Source organism: Podarcis erhardii, assembly GCF_964252035.2.
Source record: "Podarcis erhardii genome assembly, chromosome: 1".
Lineage (NCBI taxonomy): Eukaryota > Metazoa > Chordata > Lepidosauria > Squamata > Lacertidae > Podarcis > Podarcis erhardii.
Window position 1 is genome coordinate 14785860 of NC_138497.1, and position 22585 is coordinate 14808444.

Consider the following 22585-nt stretch of genomic DNA (forward strand, 5'->3'; position numbering starts at 1 on the left):
GCATTTGACTGGTAACCATGTTGTTTTTCTCCTTCATTTGCATATTATATATTTGGCAGCGAAAGCTCAGGATTTTTTTTTAAACTGTGGAATTTCCACATTGTGTACTTTTAATTTGATTTGCCAAGGAGCTTTGTTTCAGGAGTAATATAGAAGTCCTGTCCTGCATGTAACAACAATAGTTTTAAAATAGGAAAGCAACTGGCTGCTTGTTTTTCTTTTCTACTGTCTTTAAAAATGTCATTTGCAGTCTTTAGTTATCACCTGCCAGCCAAAGGAAACTGGGAGTGTAACCTACAAGCAACATGAAGTCCACGAGGGACTTCTTTGCTGTTACCTTGGAAGGTCAACTTGGGATTGCTACAAACATGGAAGAAAAGCAGAAATGTACCCAGGGAAGAAAGATGACAAAAAATGCCTCTTTAGTTGAGAATTAAACAAGGAAGTCCTGTTTTCAGAGGGCATTGCTTTTTTCTTTTAAAATGTTGGATCAAAAAGTATTTAAGGATCAAACTGCATATTCAGTTAGGATACGGTTCAGTAGAAAATGCAGAGTTATTTTTAGCAAACATTTAAAAACAAACCAACAAACAAACCTGGAGCCAAAATTTGTGGTAAGGACCCCTTGCAAACTTTATCCCCCTCTCAAAAAATGGGGGAGGTACACAGCTGAAAGAGGGTAGCCTCTTTAAATCACATGAACATGCCTCAGTATCCTTCACAGGTTCCTGAATAGACTCTTGCTACTTTCCATCTCTGCTTCTCGCACAGACTAGCTTGTCAGCAATCCTGCAGGGAGGTCTTGCTGACTCATTAACAGATTATGTGCCAGCAAAGCAGGTGAAGCCTCATCCCTCTGGGATGCTGACAAACATTGCAGGTGCATATGCCACTGCATTTGAAGGAGATTCTTGTTACAGCAGCCATATCTCATCGCTATTATCAGAGGAGCTCCAATGTTTCCTCTTTATGCATGCATAAAAATGCCAACTACACACTGGTGGAAATCTAGAGCAGAGCTCTCTCACACTTGTTTCTCTCCCTTTTGTCCTTTGTCATCATTGTAGTTATTTTTATTTTTGTTTTCACATGACTTCAGCTGAGAGGCAAGAAGGTCACTCACTGCCTTCAGCCACATGCTGTTACGCAGAACAATGTAAGTAGACATTGCCTCCTCTCACAGCTGGGTAATTTAGGATGTGATCCAGCCCCATCTTCATGTTTAAAAGACAAGATCACAGAAGCTTACACACATACAAAACCTGCTGGCCATGAACCCAGTCTTTTTTAACCTCCCAACTAGATTACTGCAAAACACTTTACATGAGATTGGCTCTGAAGAGTTTGGAAGCTACAGCTGGTACAAAATGCAGCCTTCTGGATGTTGATGGGGACCCAAAAACATTTGTGCCTGTAGCACTGGCTACTAGTAGGATTTCTGGCCCAATTCATAGTGCTGGTCTTAATATTAAGAAGATTATGGAGCTGTCCCAACATGTCACTGGCCCAACACACCTTGTTTTCTCAAGGAAGCAGGATTATCCTCCATCTGAAAGTGGAGGATATTGATATCAGTCCCTTGTTGTGGTTAGATCACTTCCTTCCGGGGATTTATTAGGATGGTCCACCCTCGGAGGCTGATGGAAGCAATGGGTTTCCAGATGGCTCTGGTGGATCTTCTAGGTGATATGACTGGCACTCCTGTCAAAGCCCTGGCCAACTTCTGGAACATCCAAATAGCATGGGCCATTGACATTATCACTCCTGAGTGTCCTCTTCTGCTTCGTGGAGCCCATTTGACTCTCTGGTATACTCCAGAGTTTAGGGTGATAAGCTGGGAGACGGCTCAAATGCGAATGGATGAAAACTCCAGTCGAATGCAATCAAACACAGGAGAGGACTGATAATCAAGCTTACCTAGTGGCAGTGAAAGGAGCAAAGAAGGCATACTTTGTTGCCTCCACAGCATCCTCATTGTGCCATCCAGCAGAGCTATTCTGGGTGTTGTTGTTGTTTAGTCATTTAGTCGTGTCCGACTCTTCGTGACCCCATGGACCAGAGCACGCCAGGCACTCCTGTCTTCCACTGCCTCCCGCAGTTTGGTCAGACTCATGCTGGTAGCTTCGAGAACGCTGTCCAACCATCTCGTCCTCTGTCGTCCCCTTGTGCCCTCCACCTTTCCCAACATCAGGGTCTTTTCCAGGGGGTCTTCTCTTCTCATGAGGTGGCCAAAGTCTTGGAGCCTCAGCTTCAGGATCTGTCCTTCCAGTGAGCACTCAGGGCTGATTTCCTTAAGAATGGAGAGGTTTGATCTTATTGCAGTCCATGGGACTCTCAAGAGTCTCCTCCAGCACCATAATTCAAAAGCATCAATTCTTTGGCGATCAGCCTTCTTTATGGGCCAGCTCCCACTGTCTGGCCCAAAGGAGGTGATAGAACCAACAGTAAAATTGCTTGCATCTATCTGCCTGGACCTTGGCTCCACTGTTAACAGCAGATGAAATCTGAGAGGTGTCCAGAGCACTGTCTAGTCCGGTTATGTTGGATGAATTTCAGCTAGCAAGGCTCAAGGATGTGGACAAGATGCTTGGATCGGTCAGGGCAACCACTGTGCTCTGAACCCTTGCTCCTCTTGGCTTTTTTAGATAAAATAAAATAGAATAAAATACATTTAATTAAAAGGTACCCTTCAGCTTTGTGCACTGCCATAATGCAACCTCTTTTGATAGATTAATCATACTTACCATCACCCTCAAAATCAGTAAATATTGGTTCAAATGAGTTGGCAATCCAATAGGAAGTCTATGGAAAATCTTGGGGTCAGGTAATTGCCAAGCTCTTAATATTATTTTTGTTGTTGCAATGCATGTTAGGTGATACATTCCATTTATGATTAATGTTCTAATTTTACTAGAAATGTAGAATTTAGCCAGAGGTCAAAACATAAATGTATGCTAAGCAAACCAGAGTTTCAGGGAGCTGTTGGCTAATGGCTGCAACTGGTTATAAACTCAATATGGTAGAAATAATCTTTTGTGACTGCAGAGACAATGTAGTTCTCCTGGGCTTAATCTGCTTTAGGCCTAGTCTGTATGTAGGGTTTATGCATGGAACTCTCCTCTTTTGTCATTTCGGGACTACATCAAGTATTTTTGCCGCTGCTGCCAGGCTAGCACAAACACACAAGGTAAGGTCAGAAAATGAGGACATTCTTTGTTAGAAAACAAGACTATATTGCAATGATACACAATTTAAAAGCATTTCTAAACTGCCTAATATTTAAAATATCTAAGCAGTGCAACCTCAGACCACATGAAAATTGCTAAGGGTCTTGACGGACCACTTAATGATTTTTTTCTGCCTGCTGTAGCAATTGTAACGCACTGTGCTAGATGCTGTATTTGCAGAAAAATGTTTTTATTAGTTTTCAAATTCTTATGGAACAACAGAGACAAGTAAACAATAACCAAAACTCAATAATAAAGAAATATAGTGGGGTGGGGAGAGATATCTCTCAATCTGAAACTATATGAAATAAAATCCTACCATGCTGAATAGAAATGATCCAAAACTTCTTGTCCCTTAGAGACCCATTAACCTATGTGTTATTCTTTCTGCAGTAGCTATATTCTATATATACTGTATTGCACACATATACAATTGTGGTTTGTTCAGAAACATTGCTAAACTGCTTAATATTTAAAATTTCTAAGCAGTGGACCCCCCTCCTCTCCAATCACTTGAATATTGCTGGATCCTGGCAAATTACTTAATGATTTTTCTGCCTGTTTTAGCAATCATAATTCACTGTGCTTGCTGTAGTATGATTTTTAATTGTATTTTTGCGGACAGGCTGCGGACCACCTGAATAAGGTTCAGACTACCGTTTTGGAACCCCTGGCCTAGGCAAAAAGATACATCTTTTAAAAGAAGTCTGAAGCAGCTGATGGATGATACTTCACATATGGCAAAGGGAGAGGCATTCCATACTTTTCTTTTACCTTTGATCATACAAGAAAAAGGGTTCTGAGATACCAAAATACGACACATAACCCAGGAGTGTCAACAATTAGAGGGCAGCAACATGAATACTAATACTGAATTGAACACTGTTAAAGTTGTTTGCACTGTTAGTGCCTACAGGTAGCATGACACGTTCTCAGTGCAAGAGACTCAAGTTATAACCACATGTTGAGACAAATATATCATTGGCCATAAGCCAAATGTTTTCCACTACTGGCTTCGTGCTAAATACTTAATGCTTTTCTGCTGGGTGCCTGAAGAAACTTTTTTTTTTTAAAAGGTGGTGGTGAAGGCATGAAAAACTGAAACCATAACAATATATCCTGCTTATAATTATGCTAGGAAAGCTCATTTCACTTTTTTTACATTAACTAATATGCTCTGATTTATAAACACACATTATCTAATATAGGAGCTGCATTCACACAGAGACATTCATGAGTCTTCAATCAGCTTCTTCATTCCCTTTCCTCCTCCTCTTTTATTCCACTGAAATGAATACCTCAGTGGAGAGATCCAATGAATAGTAGGAAATAAAAACATGATTGGAATGCAATAATCATTTCTTTATCACAGCAGAAACCATCTAGAATTACAAACAATCTGGCATTAGCAAAATAACTCGTTATATCGTTGCAAAAAGACTTGAAAGATAACATGGTGATAATTGGGTTTTTAAAAATGGAAATATTTAAAAGCTCACTGGAAAGCAAATCTCTTGTTTTGGCAGCCTCTGTGGACAGTCAATGGCAATGTTGCCTTTCACATTTGGTTTAGACAAGGGGGCTATTACTGCTACAGAGCAGCTGCAAATTTATTTTGAAAAATCCATAGGGAAGCCCATGTTTCTGAATGCTTTGATGTATGATTTATGATCAGCAATTATAATGCAGAGCCAATCATTTAACAGCAGGCTAGCCTATGTTTATGAAAAAATAATGACTTTCTTGCTATCATTCTCAGCTGAAGAATGATTGTTATAAATCAGTATGGTATTGATGAGTCACCATTCTAAGAGTATTACTTTAATAATATACATTTTTTTCTTCATGTTCTGCCACAAAGATAAATTATCTATCTTTCAAAGATTTACAAATGGGTAGAATCATTGGTGCACAGCAAGGCTGCAGTGGTTTGTATATACAAAACAGAACGGTAAACAGCGTATCCAATTGCCTAGAAAACTAGAGGGGAAAGGTTTTTAAGCAGGTTTTAGTATGATCAGGTGGTCAAACTGAACCACCAGAACACGGTTAAGCAACATAAGGCAAATTTCAGCAAAAAAGGAAAGGCACTGGGAGATCACAAACTGTGATCCCATAGCATGTTTATGGTTGCTAAATACTGGCTAGTGTGTATTTACTGTGGAGGAGTATGTATCTCTCTCAGTTCCACAGAAGTATCCTTGGGAATGTTCCTCTGAAGAACACAATCTTCCAAATATGAACAAATATTTTGTAAGTGAATTTTTGTTATGCAATTATATTTTTCCTGTATATGATTTAGCACTTTTACATCTCCACCTTTTATAGTTTCATTTGCCTTGAATGCTCATGGTTTACAAAGGGGATCCACCAATGTCTTTTTTTCTTTTCTTACCATAATTCAGGACCCCATGAATTATGACCCATTGCTTCAAATTTCTATCCTGAAATGAAGCCAAATATTGGGACAGAGAAAGTCAAGAGCCATTGTTCCAGGAATGAATAATTCTTACTGAGGACAAATGTTACCATCATTCATGAGAATATATGCAAATGAAGAAAACACAAAATGGTTTAAATGAAACCTTTTATTAAGTACAGGAGAAATTAATTCTGAAGTCTCCTCAAACACTTTGGTAATTCTCTAGAGTTTATGTAATTGGTCAATCTGAAAACTGAAAGCTAATTAAAATAAATAACATTCCTTATTTCAATTTTCTTATACTGTGCACAAATCCATTTGATAATTGTTCATGTAATAGAAGAATCATCAGGATCCATCACTGATTTATTTCATCTTACTTCACAAGCACTATCTGCCTAATCTATGTAGTGGTGCTTACAATGTTACCGTTCTTACACCCCTCCAAATTTATCTGATGGAAGCTGTTCTTATATAAACTAGGAAGAAAAGCACTTCGACTCTGAGCTCAGTGAGGCAGAAAAAAAATTCCCATGTAAGAGCATGTGTGTAGAAAGTGTGCTTCATGATGCTTTGGCAGCCAGCACCTGCACAAAAGTACAATACTATTTTGAGATGATTTAGTATGTCAACTATGTGGAAGGGAAAGAGCCTTGACCATGCTGAAGTAGCATGTATGTGGATCTTACTCCATAAAAAATAAAAAATAAAAAAAAGCTGTCTTCCTTTAAATTTATATCCTGAGGAATTAATATGTAGAGGAAACTCATTGTCATTTGAAAATGGAGGGAGTGCATGATGTGAGCTTCTCTGAAAAAACAAATTTGGTATATAGCCAAATCTGACTGAAGTCCTTTCATGTACTGAGAAGTGTGACTATTGCAGGCTGAATGCTCCTTAAAACAAGAACATTTACGCTTTATATAAAAGCATAATCCTAGACACAGGACAATAAGCATGCAGTATAATTCTGGCTCAACACACGTTAAGCTAGAACAGACAACTGCTAAACAGAGATACACACATCATTTATGCTCAGCAGAGCAGTATGCGATCTAAAAGTAATTACCAATGTGAACTGATTTCTAGAAGCACTCTTACATTTCTGAGCATATACATTAATTCTCTCTCTTGACAGCAGGGTAATTGGCAATTGGAACACAATGAAATAATTAATAATGAAACAACCAGCACAAGATAGTCCAAAGCCATCAATGAGAGGTACAGCAGTAAACAGACAATATATCCTAAAGCTGTTGGTGTATCTAATTCCCAGGAGTGTTAAGAAGACTATTACAGTTGCTTTATTATAAAGAATTAATTTGAAAAAGTGCCTACAAATATACTTTTAGAAAACACTTTAGAGCTAAATGAATTTAAGTATTGAATTTTTGCACTTGTTGTAATCATGTACTTTTGTCATAATATGTACAGTCAAACCTTGGATCCCAAACACCTCCGTTTTGGCTCCCGAATGCCACAAACCCGGAAGTAAATGCTCCGTTTTTCGGAAGCCGAATGCTCAAGGCGGCTTCCGCTTGAGTGCAGCAAGCTCCTGCAATCAATCAGAAGCTGTGCCTCAGTTGTTGAACATTTCGGAAGCTGAACAGGCTTCCAGAATGGATTACATTCGACAACCGAGGTTTGACTGTATAATTTAATCCCCCCATCCTGCCCAAGTTTACCTGGTGTAGCTCACATGCTTTCCTTTTTCTTACTACAAAATAGTTGCTCGGGAACGTAAGTGCCAGCTTGTAGATCAAGATGGCAATGAAATAATGGAGCATACAAACATATTTTTCAAATCAGGAAGAAAGATTCCTTTATTTGGTGCAGTTCATCTCTCACCAAGGAAGCTTTTAACTACGGTTCTGCAGCATAAACAATGGTAGCTGGCTTCGTTGAAGTAGAATGGGAAGTGCTGTTCAACTTGCATTCATGTAGCTTCAAATATCTGATTTTAAGAAACAGCCATGGTTGATTCCAATAATAATTAGGCCTTTCATCAAATATATACAGCACTGTGACCTACTAGCTTTCAGCTTCACTCTTTTTCAATCCAAATCTCTTGCAAGCTTTCTCAAATGCCACTTGTCCCATGAGAAATGTGATGGTAAAATTTCGTTTATACCAATCTCTAAATTTCAGAACCAAGGAAACAAAGCAACAAACACAATTAGCCATCTTGAAATTATTACTGACAGTAAAAGATGTAAGATTTTGAGTTGACTTAATCGGTGCTTTTTCTTTCCTTGCCAATTAAAGCAAAATTACTTTAAGTTTTTAAAGTGCTTATTCAGATGCCCTACTTCATAATCCATGTGTGATAATGCATGGCTCCAGGCAAGTATCTACATATTGCAGATAGGCTTTTAAAGAAACTTGATGACTAATTATATCTGTAGTTACATAAGCTATAATAATGTGATACCAATGCAGTGAGGAAAGAATTAGCTTAAGGGACATCCCAGTTATTTCTGTTTAAAGGATTATTGTACACTTATGTGTAAAAACTAAACCAAAAAATATTTATCAAAGACTTGACCCAGCATATCAAAACCATTGACCTAAGTAAACACCAGGAAAAGATGAATATCTTTTTAATGATGGAATAAACATTTATAATGAAGTGAATCTATGCACATCTACTCAGTAGTAAGTATCATTAAGTTCAATGGTACTTGCTCCCAGGGAAGTGAGTATAAGTCTGCAGACTAATATTGTGTTAATATGCCTTAGAAAGTTGCTTGGTTACCTGATTAACATTCAATGTTATTCCCCTCCTTCCCAGATTCCTTTCTTTGTAAGAATATTTGTTTTATTAAATTGTGAATTTGTAGAGAGGATTATGAACTATAAATTGCTGTATGACGCCTAGCATAACAGTAGGAAAAGCATAAATAATTAATTATGGTAAAGCAAAGATTCTGACTCTTAATGGAATAGCAAAATGGGGAATCAGGTGGCAGCAAAGAAACAAGATCTGTGTGGTTCAGAAAAGGTTTTGCTAAAAAAAGTGGGGTTTTTTAAGCAAAAAGTGGGGTTTTTTAGATAAAGAGACACAATTGTTCCAGGAATCATATTCTCACCTGTTATAATAGAAATGTTTTTTAAAGTTTTTACTTAAAAAGGCTTTGTAAAATTCAGCCATTTCTTCTGCAGACAATGTTATTTTCTGGCCTGAAAGAAAAAAATCACAACACCTAAGTCAGAATGTTTTAATCATCATACCAGTACAAACATTTAAACATAAATCCCTTGCAAAAACTGAACTTGACTTTTCAAACACTCAGACTGTAGTCTTAAGTTTTGCTATGGACTTCTTCGTTTGTCTTCCATAAATCACAAACCCTTAGCTTACTTTCCTATATGTAATCAATGAATAATAGTGACTTTCTTTATGGGATTTTTGAGAGTGCAGTACTAAAGGCAGTATTTTTTTTTTCCTTCTTAGAAACTGAAAAGCTGCAGATTCATAGCATAACCTGGAATTCAGGTGTAACCTCTCTAGGCTTCTGCCATAAACTATAAGATTCTCATTACACTCTTCTCTGAGTTCTTTCTCTGTATTGTAAATTAAGTGCCAAGGAGTAACACCCTTATACAGAAAGACAAAGTTTGCTTAAGAAATATTTATTATTTATGCTAGATTAGAACATTTTCTAAAATGTAAATCAGAATCCTCCCCATAAGAAAGTGCTGTGAAATGTAGAAACAACAATCTAACCTTTTTCATCTCTCAGTTGTAGACCTTTGGATTTCAATTTGGAACAGACAAATTCTTCTTTTTCCTGAAACAGTATCAGGAAATTTTAGAATATAAGGTTTTTGGCATCTTAGTTTGCTTATTTCACCTCAGCAATAACTGCTACCAAGTGTAGGACTTTTAATGATCCCTGATCCCACTCCATCAAATATATTAACTGGCCGACTAGACAATCTTCAGCAAACAATTTATGGATTATTTTACAAATAAGCAATCTGTAATGCAGGAAAATTACTGGGCTAACTTCTTACTGGCCTAGTTATATATTTGGTTTGACCTGCACGCTTGGGAAAGGGTCATACAGCAGTACATTCAGTTCTCTGTACTTTCCATCTGCAACAGGAGAGGCTGAATTCGTTCCTGCAGGCAGTGATTCTTACCAGAGTGACATCATAAAATATATTATTTGGGGTATTTGTGTATTAAAAATTATTCTTCTGATTCTATTTTATTCTTAATAACTATGGGGTGTAAAGATCAGGCCTCATACAATAAGGCAACAGCAAAAAAATATGTTGGATGCCTCTCAGCAATTCTCCCTACAAACTTTTAAGGACTCCCAGCACCACCAAGTGGTTTTACACTTCCTCTGCATGCTTACCTTTCTAAATGATATATTCTGGTCTGCCCAGAACTGTTGATTCCAAACCTGAGTTTCCTGTCTAAGCTCTCTAAGTCTTCGTTCCAGTGGGGATTCGTGTTTGGATATATAAAAGATTACTGGTCGGAGGTTCGAACATCGATCAGGAGGACCAATCCAATCGTGGCAAGAGTGTGAAGGAGGGCAAAAACTTGCAGCCTTAAAAAAAGAGGGTTTTTTTTTTAATAGTACGTTTTTCTCCCCATACAAAGGCACCACAAACTTTTTCAATTTTATCTGAAAACCTAAGGTACCCAAGACACTAAAAGTTAAGAAGTGAGCATTAACAGGTCTCCAGATCACATTTGTTCCAGTTCACATTGGGAGAAAAATCTAACTATGATATCAGAGATAATTTATGTGGCCCATAGCCCTGTATTTCCTAGCCTATCTTTGTAGCCAAAAGGACTAACAATGTGTTTAAAATTAACAAATTAAAGCAGAGGTACTCACAATGATGATTTGCACCCAGCACCAATTTCTGCATTTGCGCAATACAGGATTCTAATAAACGGCATATGCATCGTAACTGAAGAACATAAACTGAAATTAAGCCTATGTTTTCAGTATTTCACTTGGTAGTAAATCCATTTTAAATGAATAGGCCTTACTTCCAAGTAAACTTGGCTAGGATCATCATGCAAGAATACTGTATAATATCCACTGTGTCTACCTACTAAAACCTACAATCTGCCATATTTCTAAAAAAAAAGGAAAGACGATAAGTAACAGTATGCAACTACAGTATTCAAATCAGCATAGCCTGCCAGTTCGTTATCATTTTGGAATACAGCTCATATGTGTTGATAGTTCCCATCCCAATCAGACTTTGAGATACCATCATATGCAAATATGTCAAAAGAATCACAGTAGTAGCATTCAGGCACCTGCTTTTATAAATTATTTTTAAAAGCAGAGACGGGAGGGGGGAGTGCTGCTGCAGCTCACAGATGCTCTGCCCACAGCAACCCAGAGCACATCGCTCCCAGCTGTGCAGTGTGTGTGTGTGTGTGTGTGTTGGGGTTTTTTTTACATACATTTGCTTGAACACAACACAACATACATTTATTTAAGTTCTACTTATGTTCAAGCAATTTCAGGCAGAAGTCCTCTGCAGACCTACCCTGTACAACACAGGGAACGTAGGGAAATGAGGAGGGTGCAATGTGTTGAGGATGCTGGGGGTAGGGTCTTGCTAATCCAGGCCCTAAAATAAGCCCTTCTGGCTGTCCTGTCCATGGGGATGTAGCCATCTCTGTAGTGGTGCCCCGACTACAGAATCCTCCCCACCTACAGGTGCAGTCAACCTGTAAATTGACAGGCTTCTGGTGCCAAACTGAAATGCACTTATTCTTCCAAACTTTAAGTGGTGCCAATTAGACAGGCCAAGGTTTTGGAATTTGGGAAATATTACGTCTATTGATAAATTGTATCTGTATTTGGTGCTAATTTTTGTCCTTGTTAGTATGCATTTTTATCTGTATTTTACTGATTTGTTTGTGAACTGCCCAGGGATTCATTTGAATGAAGAACTACTGTATTTAGAAGTGTGACAAACTAAAACTGGGAAACACTAAGTGCACAAGCAGCACTGGATTCAGCTAACAGTTATTTGTGCTTATTTTGTCTCATATAAGTAAGACCAAAAAGCAGTTATCACCCATCATCTGGAAGCCACTGATGGCATTGGCTAAACTGCTGCTGTGATGTCATAGAATGCTCACAAACATGCTAACTGATTTTGAAGGAAATGGTGACAGAATGTTAATAATAAAGTGGAAGAGTGGGTTGCCTGGGGAAATGGTTCAATGAGCATCTAGCAGTGTTTCTCAAACCTGAGTTCCTAGCTCTTGTTAACCTATAACTCCCATCATCCTTAGCTAGAACCAGTGGTCAGGGGTGATGGGAGTTGTAGTCCAGCAACAACCGGGCACCCATGTTTGAGAAACACTGGAAGAGGTAGCTCAAGGAAACATGTACCTGTAGAGCATGAGACTCGTGAATTTGTTGTGGCTTTGAGCCCCATATGGGGTAAAAATATTCCTGCATGGCAGGGGGTTGAACTAGATGACCCTTGTGGGGTCTGTGAAATCCTTCCCCATTTTATCTTCATAATCTTGGGTCACCCACCACACTAGCTTTTCCTAACCTTAAACCCTCCAGGTGTCTTGAACTCCTCCCACTGCATGCAAAAAGTCCCATGTTTAATGTCTAGCAACTGCAGGTAAGGCCATGGAAGACTCCTGCTTGAAACCCTGAAGTGATGCCCACTGCAGTGACCCAATGGTCCAAGCAGCTTCCCACATGCCCATCCCTCAGCCTGACCTGCTTCACAGTTGTTATGAAGACAAAATGGGGATGGAAATGAACCAGTATGGTGTAGTGGTTTGCTGGTCTTAAACCGGGATGGGGAGGGGCAAGATCCAGGTTCAAATTCCTGCTCCGGCCACAAAGCTCACCAGGTGAGCTTGAGCCAGTTACTTCCCCTGCAGACTCACCTATACAGGGATACAGGGGGGGGGGGGGAGAGAGAGAGAAGAGAACCAAGCAGGCTGCCTTGAACTCACTGTAGGAAAAGCAGAATACAGGCTGTAATGAGTAAGAAAAGAAACGTAGGTTCGGACCTCCTTGAATAGTGGGATATAAATAGCCAGTTTGAGTCCCCTTCAGGTGAAACAGTGGGTATGAATAAATATAATTAATAATGATAGAAGAAATGAAACGGGAAAAAATAAGAATTAGGTTGGAAAGCAGAGGCCTGAGTTTGAAACAAATGCAACAGCAATATCCTCACTCAAAGTTTCCTCGGAAGTAAGCCTCGCTGTGCTGAACAGAGCTTACTCCCGAGTAAATGTGCTTAGGACGCACCACCGACCACTGTCAACTTTTCCCTTTTCTTGCGAGGAATCCTATTCGGAATAAGGGAGCTTCCCTTAAAAAAAGGGAAAAGTTGACAGCCATGCTGGTGTTTCTGAGGGGAAACCCCCGCCATACTTTCCCTCGCCTCCAATCTCCCCCACAACCCCCATTACCCGGCTTTCGTGGGGCGGAGATACACCCCCAGCCTCAGGCCCTCCGCCGCGAGGGGAACCCTCGGGGGACGAGGAGGAAAAACGGCCGCAACATGCGCGTGAAGCCGCCGCCGCCGGACGGCTGAGGGAAACTCGGCTCTTCACAGCCACCGCCATCTTTCGGCGCACGACCGACGCATGCGCACGACGACCCCTTCCACCCGGTCGCCGGGCAGATAACAGGCGCGCGCTAGGTCCACTCCAACCCTCGATAACAGGCAACGGTCGACTTCTGCTTTTACGCTTTACGGCAGGGAGTCGCGAACGCCGAACGTCGCGATCCCTCTCCAGCCTCAACAAATAGCCGTAGGGCGGGGAAGGCGGAGAGAGGAAAAATAGGACGAGGGCGCATGCGCGCACGCGTCAAGAGAGGCTCAGGTTAAGCTGAGGGAAAGGAGGAGGAGGAGGAGGAGAGTGTGAGGCGACGGTGGGTTGGCCGGCGGAGTCCGGAGACGGCGGGGCTGAAAGGAGCCTGGTAGCTGTGGGATGGCCGGCGTGGCACGGCTGGCGCAGAGGGAGCGAGGCCGGAGTCGCCTCGCTGCGCCTCCCCGGCGCCCCTGAAGGAGAGGCGATGCGCTGACCAGAAAGGTGAGGGGCCGGGTGGGCGAGGGGCTAAAAGGCCTGTTGTTGAGTACCCCCTGAGGAAGGCAGAACAAGGCGAAGCTCTAAAATAAAAATGGAGGCCCCTCCCCCAACAGCCTCACGCCCTTGGTTGCGGGTTCAGAGAGACTCGTGACAAGTGGTCGTGGGAACCCGGTGCGAGGCTCTCGGTGTTGCAGCGCGGCGGCTGGTAGGTCTTTACTTCGCTTGCGTGTTGAGGGAGAGATGGAGCAAAATAAAAAAATTCCTTCCAGTAGCACCTTAAAGACCAACTAAGTTAGTTCTTGGTATGAGCTTTCGTGTGCATGCACACTTCTTCAGATACACTGAAACAGAAGTCACCAGACCCTTCTATATAGTGAGAAGGTGGGGAGGGGTATTACTCAGGAGGGTGGTGGGAATGGGTGATTGGCAGATAGCTGTGATGAGCCTGTTGCAGTCGTTAAGAGTCGTCCACAGGCTCATCACAGCTATCTGCCAATCACCCATTCCCACCACCCTCCTGAGTAATACCCCTCCCCACCTTCTCACTATATAGAAGGGTCTGGTGACTTCTGTTTCAGTGTATCTGAAGAAGTGTGCATGCACACGAAAGCTCATACCAAGAACTGACTTAGTTGGTCTTTAAGGTGCTACTGGAAGGAATTTTTTTATTTTGCTTTGACTATGGCAGACCAACACGGCTACCTATCTGTAAGAGGGAGAGATAATTCATGAGAAGACGGGAAGCCATGCTAGTGGGGGCTGGAATAGGGAGGCGAGTAAGTGCGGGCTTTAAAACGGCTACGTGCGAGTGGTAAGTGAGAGGGAGATATTGCACCAGGGTGGCAGGAGAAGGGCTTCCACCTGATAAGAAAGAGCGGCAGGGCTCGTCCCACCTTCATGCTCACAACAATCCGTGTCTACTGGAAGTTGTCGTTATTTATTAAACTTCTATGCTACAGGGCGGTTTGCAATATAAAAACACCAAAGTGCATAGTAACAAGTTGCTCCAGTTGGTGAGGAGGATCGTAATCCTTACCTCTCGCTTTCGCACACTGGCTTCCTTCCAGACGTAGACGCTGCTGCGTAGGGTTGTAGATCCCATATTGCCTGGTTTCAAAACAAATAAAAAGTGAAAAGTTCCAGGCCTGGTCCTATTGGGGCAACTTGGGAAGGGCCCGACCTGGGTAGGGGAGGGTCTCGGGACGCAGAGCGGCCGTGACGCGCCTCTTTTGCTCACCCGGTAATTTCACCCTCTTGCCAAAAGCGGATTATACGCAGGAGAGGTTGGTCGGTAGGTGCAATGGTTTGATCCGAGGGGACGAAGGCTTTGGGGTGGGTGGGAAGAGGCCGACCCTACCTACTTGTGGGGACGGACGGAGGAGTGGTGGTGGTGGTGGTGGTTTTGGCGGGTGCAGAGCCGCCTGGGCCACGTTGCGCGGATTGGAAACCGCGGCGTGGGCATCATGGCACGCGCGGGCGCATTTGGACACCGGCTGTAGGATTGCGTGGCGGGGAGGGGAAGTGGGGAGCAGCTGGGTGGCGTCTCTGCAGCGGGGGCAAGGCATAGTAGGGCTGGGTGAGTGGCTACCCCTTGTAGGGGAGAGGGAATCCCCCTGTGGGGCGGGAAAGGGATCTTACGGATTTTAAAGTTGCTGAGAGAGGGAGATGCCGGCCTAGGCCTGGCAAAACGCGGCGAGGGGAATTTCCCTTCCTTTCTCTCTCCCCCCACCCCCTTCCTCCATCGATCTCCTTCTGGCTGCTGAAGCTGCTTCCCGTTTTCCTGGCGCCACCCTCCGGCTTTGAGCCGCTCCCGGAGAAGCGACTCGGATGCCCCAGGCGGAATTAGAGTGTCCGGCATTGTGAAGTCACTGGGGACCGAGGGCGGCGAGGGAGGCTGCCCGCGAGCTCCGCCTGGGGGGAAGCGGCCCGAGCTCGGGGCTGATTCCCGGCTTCCTTCCTGCAGGAATGTAGGGTTGATATAGGGGGCGGGGGATCAAGCTCTGTGCACGGGGACTCGCTTCCCCCAAGGGGCTTCTCGCTGGGGTGAGAACGGGGCGGGCGCCGCTGGCTTTGTGTGTATGTGGGGTGGTGGGTGGGGCAGGGAGGGGGAGCTCCCGGGTGGGAGGGCGGCGGCAGCAAGAGGCAGATGAGCTGGAGACAAGGCCATATAGGCAGGGAGGGAATTGGGAACATCCCAAGGAGGTATTCAGATGTTGCCTGGCCAAAGGGCTGCTTGCTGTGGTTTGAAATGTTGAGAGGGCACAGCTGCCTTATTGCTGGGGGCGTTGGAGAAAGGAAAGTGCAAGTGTAGTACTGACTGTACTGGCTATATTATCATGTATCTCATTACTAGTCTGACCAGGGCAAGTGAAGATGATGGGTATCATCTTTTCCTTGTTTAGCTGCTGCCTTTTTCTGGCACCAGAAGAGTAATGTTTGGGAAGCAGATGGCACTATCATCTTTAATTTTCTTCCTCAGTGCATCAGCTACTTTGTTCTGCCTCGCCTGTGATGTCTAATGACAAAGGAAAGAAAACCCTCTTCTTGGTGTGCATATGATTGCCGGGGGGGGGGGGGGAGGAGAGGCTCATGAAACATACTGTTTACTGCTTTAGTTAAAATGCATAGGATCAAGCCGTTAGTGTGTGACAGTAAACAAAATTCTAGGAGATATCCTTTTAAAATATTTTTTTGGGAAAGATCCAGAGATGTCATGGTTTTTAAACTGTCATTTCATGAAACTCAATGGGACATACATAGGGTAAGTCCTCTTTTGTTTGTGGACAGGTATTTCCAAGACTAGATGTTGGTAAAAAGTGAAGTGTTAGGTCTTTGTAGAATTAGAGCAGAAAAGTTGAATTTTCAAAATATTGACTAACAAGCAGGCATGTATTTCAAGCATCAGTTATATTTGATTGTATCTTTGCATTATTTCTAGCTCTGTTGGAACTGGATGAAGAAAAAGTATGGATATGGGTAACCAACATCCTTCCATTAAGAGGCTACAAGAAATACAGAAAGAAGTCAAAGAGTTTGAGTCACAAGTAATATCCTTCAGTGGTCTGTCTAGTGACAGAGCTTACAAGAAACTAGAGAGAGTTTTGACTAAACAACTTTTTGAAATCGATTCTGTGGATGCTGAAGGCAGAGGTGATGTTCAGCAAGCCAGGAAGAGGGCTGCCCAGGAAACTGAAAGACTGCTTAAGGAACTGGAGCAGAATGCAAACCACCCCCAAAGGTTGGAGATTGAATCCCTGTTTAATGAAGCACAATCATTGGTGGAACAAGAAATCACAGCTTTTTACAAAGGAGGCAATTGTGTAACCGAGGAATTTGAAGAAGGTATTCAAGATATCATCTTTAGGCTCACTCAGGTGAAAACTGGAGGGAAACTCTCTCTACGGAAAGCCAGGTATCGCACTCTGACCAAAGTGTGTGCTGTTCAAGAAATTATAGACAGTTGCACAAAGCAGCAGCCTTCACTGCCATTGTCCAGTGATGCACATCCTTCTGTCTCTAAGATTAATTCTGTCATGGTTGATGTGAACAAAGCGAAAGGGACCCTTATTGCTGTTTTAATGGGAGTAAATAACAATGAGACCTGTAGACATTTATCTTGTGTGCTCACTGGCCTGATTGCTGATCTGGATGCCTTAGATGTATGTGGCCGTCCAGAAATAAGGAACTACCGTAAAGAAGTTGTGGAGGAGATCAATAAATTGCAGAAATACCTGGATCTTGAAGAAGAAGCTGATGCCACTTCTGCTTATGACTTGGCACAAAACAGGTGCATTATAAAAATTGAGGAAATCCGCAAAAAGATGAAAGAGATTCATGCTTCTCTTTTAAAAGTAGAGAGAGCTTCAGATTTATACCTGAAGTCAAAAGCAGAACTGCAAGGGTTAATTGCACAGTTGGATGAAGTGAGTCCAGGCAAAAATCCTTGTATCCGAGAAGCCAGGAGGAGAGCAGTGATAGAAGTACAAACCCTCATAACATATATTGACTTAAAGGAAGCACTTGTCAAGCGACAAATGTTTGCAGAGCAAACAGAAGCAGAACCCGCATCACATAAAGCTGTTTGGAATATTCTTGGAAACGTGTCCCAAATTCAGCAAGAGGTCCTGTCTTTTGATGGAAACAGAACTGATAAGAACTACATGAGACTAGAGGAGCTCCTCACCAAACAACTTCTAGCACTTGATGCTATAGACCCACAAGGGGATGAGCACTCAAAAGCAGCCAGGAAGCAGGCAGTGAAGCTTGCGCAGAATATTCTTTACTACTTAGACATGAAAACAGATGAATGGGAATATTAAATAACAGAGGTCTTGTGCTGGACATTGCTTTCTCTCTTGCACTTTACGCCGACCAATCTCCCATAGACGACACAAGACCAAAAGTTTATTTGCTCATCACTTACAGGCCAAGTAAATGTTGGACTGAGCTATGCTGCAGCTGTCTTGTGTTGTCGCAGTCGGGCAATGACAGCAATCATGCCATTTCTGTTAGTTTTGGTTACAGCATCTTTCCCCCATGATTTGTGATGAAGTGTTGCAGAACTGCCAAACCATCCTGCATAGCATTCTTCTACACAGTGAAGAATGCTATCTGTCCAACATGTTTTCTTTAAGGAGTCAAAGTGAAACTGATGGAGAGAAGACAAAGAGCTAATGTCTGTTAGCCATAAACCACCTTAGATGTCACATTTTTCTGCCACTGCACAGTTACAATCCAAAGGATTAAATGCAAATTGGTCATGGCCTTTTTTGTATGTGCATTTGATTTAGTCTCGCTGATCTCTTGCCTAAGGTTTGGCTTGATTACATACAGTGTTTAATAGTTAGGGCCTAATATAGGACTGTGTGTAGTAACAGTTTTTGCACTTAGGTATAAACTGCAGGCTGCATTTTGAAGCAATGTACTGATTCAGATAGGCGTAGGTTGTGTGCAGTTACACTATGACTAGTGGTCATTCTGAAAGCAGTTTTCTGTTTATAAACCAGGGCTGACAGCATTGGTTGGAAAAAATTCTATATGTATGTTGTTGAAAAACCAATAAAATATAGCTTTTGAAGAATTAAGCTGAATTCTTCAATAGTCAAGAGACACCTCCCTTCACCCCTCCCCCCCAAAAAACCTGGGCTCTTAACTGTTGTAGAACTACTTTAGCCAGATTTTGTGATGTCTAAAATAACTTGCTTCCTGACACACTGGGCAACTTCTAAATGACTCCTTTGCATTTTTCTGGTTTGAATGAAATCATTACAGCTTTTGGCATGATAAAAAATGAAGTAAGTGCTTTTACACATGAATTTGGCCGGAAACCATTGGTGTTCGTCACAGTTTCATGTGTTGCTGATATGCTCCAAATCCTTCTGGACTTAGTTCCTTTTAGTTATTTTGGTGAGCTATGATAGTATCCTTAGCTATGTGTGATGGCAAGATGTTTGTACTTATATGCCTTAGATATGTGTGGTCTGCTATACTTACATAATTTTGAATCTTTCAGGCAGTTGGAATGGCAAACACTTCAAAGTGTTTCTATTTTTGATTGAAGCATTGTTGTCTATTGTGTTAGCTGTATTGATTTAGTTGCATGTATTGTTATCATTTGGTAATTGCTGCTGTGTGTTTCTTTCTTCTCTGCCCCCGCCCCATTAACCCAATGAATTCCCTGAATCCTTAGAGGAGCTTTACAACTTAGTAACTGTCAGATCTTATTATGTCTGACCATATTCCTAAATAAACTGAACTCATGTTCAGTGTAGATTGTATGCTATCCTGTTAGTAGTTTTGGGAAGAAGAAACCAGCATCAATCAAAGTATCTGTAGAGTACATTCTTAGTGGCATGCAGAAATCAGCAGTAGATAGAAATAAGTTGTAAAAGAAGTAACCAGAGTTTCTCAGATAGCTCCTGTAAACAAAATTGCTGACTTATGGAAGATTATTTCTTTGAAATGGCTTATAAATGTAGATCTTGGATTTGTAAATAGAGTTTCAATATGCAATTAAAAGAAGCAAGGCTATCCTTAGGAGACGTGCCTTTTTAAGCGACACTTGAATTTACAGCACCTTATAGCTACAACTAGCTGGCTTCATGCTGCTTCCCAGTGAAGTAGTCTACCCTTCAGACTGCTTCTACCCTTCAGCTCTAATATGGATAAAAAATATTCTGCCACATTTGCAGGACAAGAAGCTTGTTCAAAGCTTGGTGTTACCTCTTTGTGTTTATAGGCACTTGCTTAGCAAATTTTTGTCAAGGAAATTTATGGATTCAGTTTCAGTCTAGGTTAAATAGAACCCAATGCTAAACAATAGACTTGTTGGATGCTTCGCCATGAATGTCTTTCCTTTGCCCTTTTCTGCTTTTTTCCAGTTTGAGTCTTTAATGAATTGGTTAGCATCTATAACTAAAAGTAGTTCACTTTCAGTAGGTTCTTTTAGCCATAAAGGTTTTGAACCTAAGTGGTGTGCATATAGAGTTCCCATGTGCCTTGGATTCCCCAAGTCACTTTATTTTCAAAACATGCATGTTTCCCCTTTGCATACACTACTGCCCTGGCTTCAAATTAATTGATGAAGCTATTGTTTATATGAGAACTTCAGATGTATAGAACTCTCATTGTTTAAGGAGCTCCTGGATTCAGCTTCAGATGGAATGTTTACTTCAGGAGGTGACAACTAAACAATGCTTATTAATGTTTCAGTAACAGATTCATGGTACTTATTTTTTTCTAGTGATTTCATCTTTCGTTTTTTTTGTAAACATACTTAAATGTTCATATATTACCTGCCAGGGGAATGCTGCTCTTTAACTATAGACTCCCATTATTTATACCCATTCCTAAGATTTGCTTCTCATAGTTATGTAGCATGTCATAGGTGCCGATTTAACAGAAAATCGTATGATGAAGACATATTCCAAAAGCTCAACTCCCCCGGTTTTCTTTTTAAAGAAGAATGCCTATTTCATGAGTTTCAATGTACAGCATTTAAACTTATGTTAAGATCTTTGGTACAGTATAATTAATCAGTTTATGCATGAATTAAAATAGTGAACTAAACAAGCTAAACCAAAAAGTCTGTTAATGTGGATTGTAAGAATTCCTTGTTTTGTGCTTTGAAGAATGTACTTTTTGTATTCAATATGCAACCAGGCTAGGAAATATGCTTCTTTCCATTTCAGGGGGTTAAAGATGTTTCCTGCTTTTGAATGACTCAGTACTGGACCAACTCAGTCTGCATTTTTAAAAAAGTTAAAATCTTTTCTGTATGGAGTGCCATGACATTGTAGCAAAATAAGCATAGTGATGTGATTTTGCTGAATCTTTAAACATCATGATACTATTTTTTTCAGATTATGATTGTATTGCTTTAGGAAAAGGGTTGATCCAAGCAGCCTTGTTCTGATATATTTGCCAGCAACCATGATCAGTTATCTTTCTTCTGATCTGTTGGCTTTAACTCTTCTTTTGCTGTGATCAACAAACTCTTGAAATGAGTCCCTTCACCTAAGCTGCTTCTAGGTCCCAGCACTTGGTGGTACAGATTGTGCTTTTGTTCCTCATTTTTCTTAAAATTTAATTGACATGTTAGACTTTGTATAAATACAGTACTGCTTTTCAGAAAGTGTATTGACTTCATTTTTATGTACAGTATAGAATTGTTTTGGTGTGTACAAATTCATCAGATATTCCTAATAAAGCATTTTTATGCTTTTCTTCTTGATAATTCATTTCAAGATCAAACTCTTTTCCTTCTTTTGATAATGGACTTTCCATATAACAGTGCAAGAATGACACTTTTCTTCTGTACTTAGTAAACTGGTCTAGGTGTATGTTTAAAATGAAGATTTGCCTTCCCCACCTTTTGATAAAGAATAGAAATGTAACATCACTAACCGTGGCGTATAATAGAACATCACAGCTTAGTGAAAACATTTAGGCACCTTATTTTTAGGCTCTGGTTATCAGTTATCTAAAGGTCTGAATCTAATAAACAGAACTGGGAAATATTTTGTCATCTATATAGTATAGCCCCTTTAAATGTAGCAAGTGCTAAATGCTCCTATTCTACCTTTAAGTCAAAGCAAGTCTTAATGATTTCAGTGGTGCAAACCCCCCAATAAAGTATACATAGAATTGCAGTGTTAGCCAAATTGCATGCTTATATGAGAAGAGTCTGCTGGATCAGGCCAGTAGCCCATCTAGCCCATCATCCTGTTTCACAGTGGCCAACCAAATACCTCTGGGAAACCTGCAAGCAGGGCCTGAGGCCATCAGCACTCTCCCGTCCTGTGGTTTCATGCTCTGCTTAAATGTGTGTAGCTGAATCCCTTCCCTACACAGTGATTTGGTATGAGAAGTAGAAGCAGGGAGACAGGGAAGAGAGAGGATGAAGTACCACCTCTTTCAGCTGCTTCTCTTTAAATGGTCCCTACAAGAAGATTTTTTTTTTGCAGCAGGTGCTTCATGTTTCATTAACATAATTTGCATGTAATTAGTATTTTGGATTTAGACCCGCCTTCTTTTTCTGTTTAATTTCTTCAGGTAGAGGGAGGCAGTCTCCTCTGACAGCAGACATTCAGTGTCATTAAGGCATGGCAGTTGTGTTTTTTTTTGCAGGATTCTTTCTTTGAGGAGGGTGCCGTTTGGATTTCCTGCTTCAGGTGCCAAAACACACTTGGCCACCCCCATTTTCAGATTAGAAAACTAGATTTCTACTTGCAGATTAGTATGTTTACAAAGAGAACAAATAGAGATAGACCTCTCAGGGCATGAGCTAGTCATTGTGACATACATATTGGGAAGAATGTTTCCTTAGGAGCAGTCTTCCATAGAAAGTTAATTTTCCTGTGCTTGGCAACACTT

General features: G+C 41.3%; 2 protein-coding genes across 5 annotated transcripts; one reads left to right on the forward strand and one right to left on the reverse strand.

Moving 5' to 3' along the window:
- Positions 1 to 7445: 7445 nt before the first annotated feature.
- On the reverse strand, positions 7446 to 15569 carry COA8 (cytochrome c oxidase assembly factor 8; the record flags this gene model as incomplete). Of its 3 annotated transcripts, XM_081866213.1 has the most annotated exons (7): positions 7446 to 7786; positions 8739 to 8829; positions 9377 to 9440; positions 10017 to 10214; positions 14748 to 14818; positions 14949 to 15068; positions 15350 to 15498. In XM_081866213.1, the coding sequence occupies 5 exons, from the start codon at positions 14811 to 14813 to the stop codon at positions 7681 to 7683; spliced, it is 525 nt and encodes a 174-aa protein (XP_081722339.1). In that variant the 3' UTR covers positions 7446 to 7680. The 3 variants fall into 3 exon arrangements, with proteins under 3 accessions (XP_081722339.1, XP_081722337.1, XP_081722338.1); XM_081866211.1 differs by lacking the exon at positions 14949 to 15068 and having other exon boundaries at positions 15350 to 15569; XM_081866212.1 differs by lacking the exons at positions 14748 to 14818; positions 14949 to 15068; positions 15350 to 15498 and adding an exon at positions 13088 to 13444.
- BAG5 (BAG cochaperone 5) lies at positions 13553 to 18474 on the forward strand. Of its 2 annotated transcripts, none has more exons than XM_081863637.1 (2): positions 13553 to 13714; positions 16650 to 18474. In XM_081863637.1, the coding sequence occupies exon 2, from the start codon at positions 16678 to 16680 to the stop codon at positions 18028 to 18030; it is 1353 nt and encodes a 450-aa protein (XP_081719763.1). In that variant the 5' UTR covers positions 13553 to 13714; positions 16650 to 16677; the 3' UTR covers positions 18031 to 18474. The 2 variants fall into 2 exon arrangements, with proteins under 2 accessions (XP_081719763.1, XP_081719762.1); XM_081863636.1 differs by lacking the exon at positions 13553 to 13714 and adding an exon at positions 15603 to 15754.
- Positions 18475 to 22585: the final 4111 nt, after the last annotated feature.

Coding starts and splice junctions, on each gene's coding strand:
- BAG5 (XM_081863637.1), top strand. CDS start 16,678: ATGGATATGGGTAACCAACATCCTTCCATTAAGAGGCTACAAGAAATA.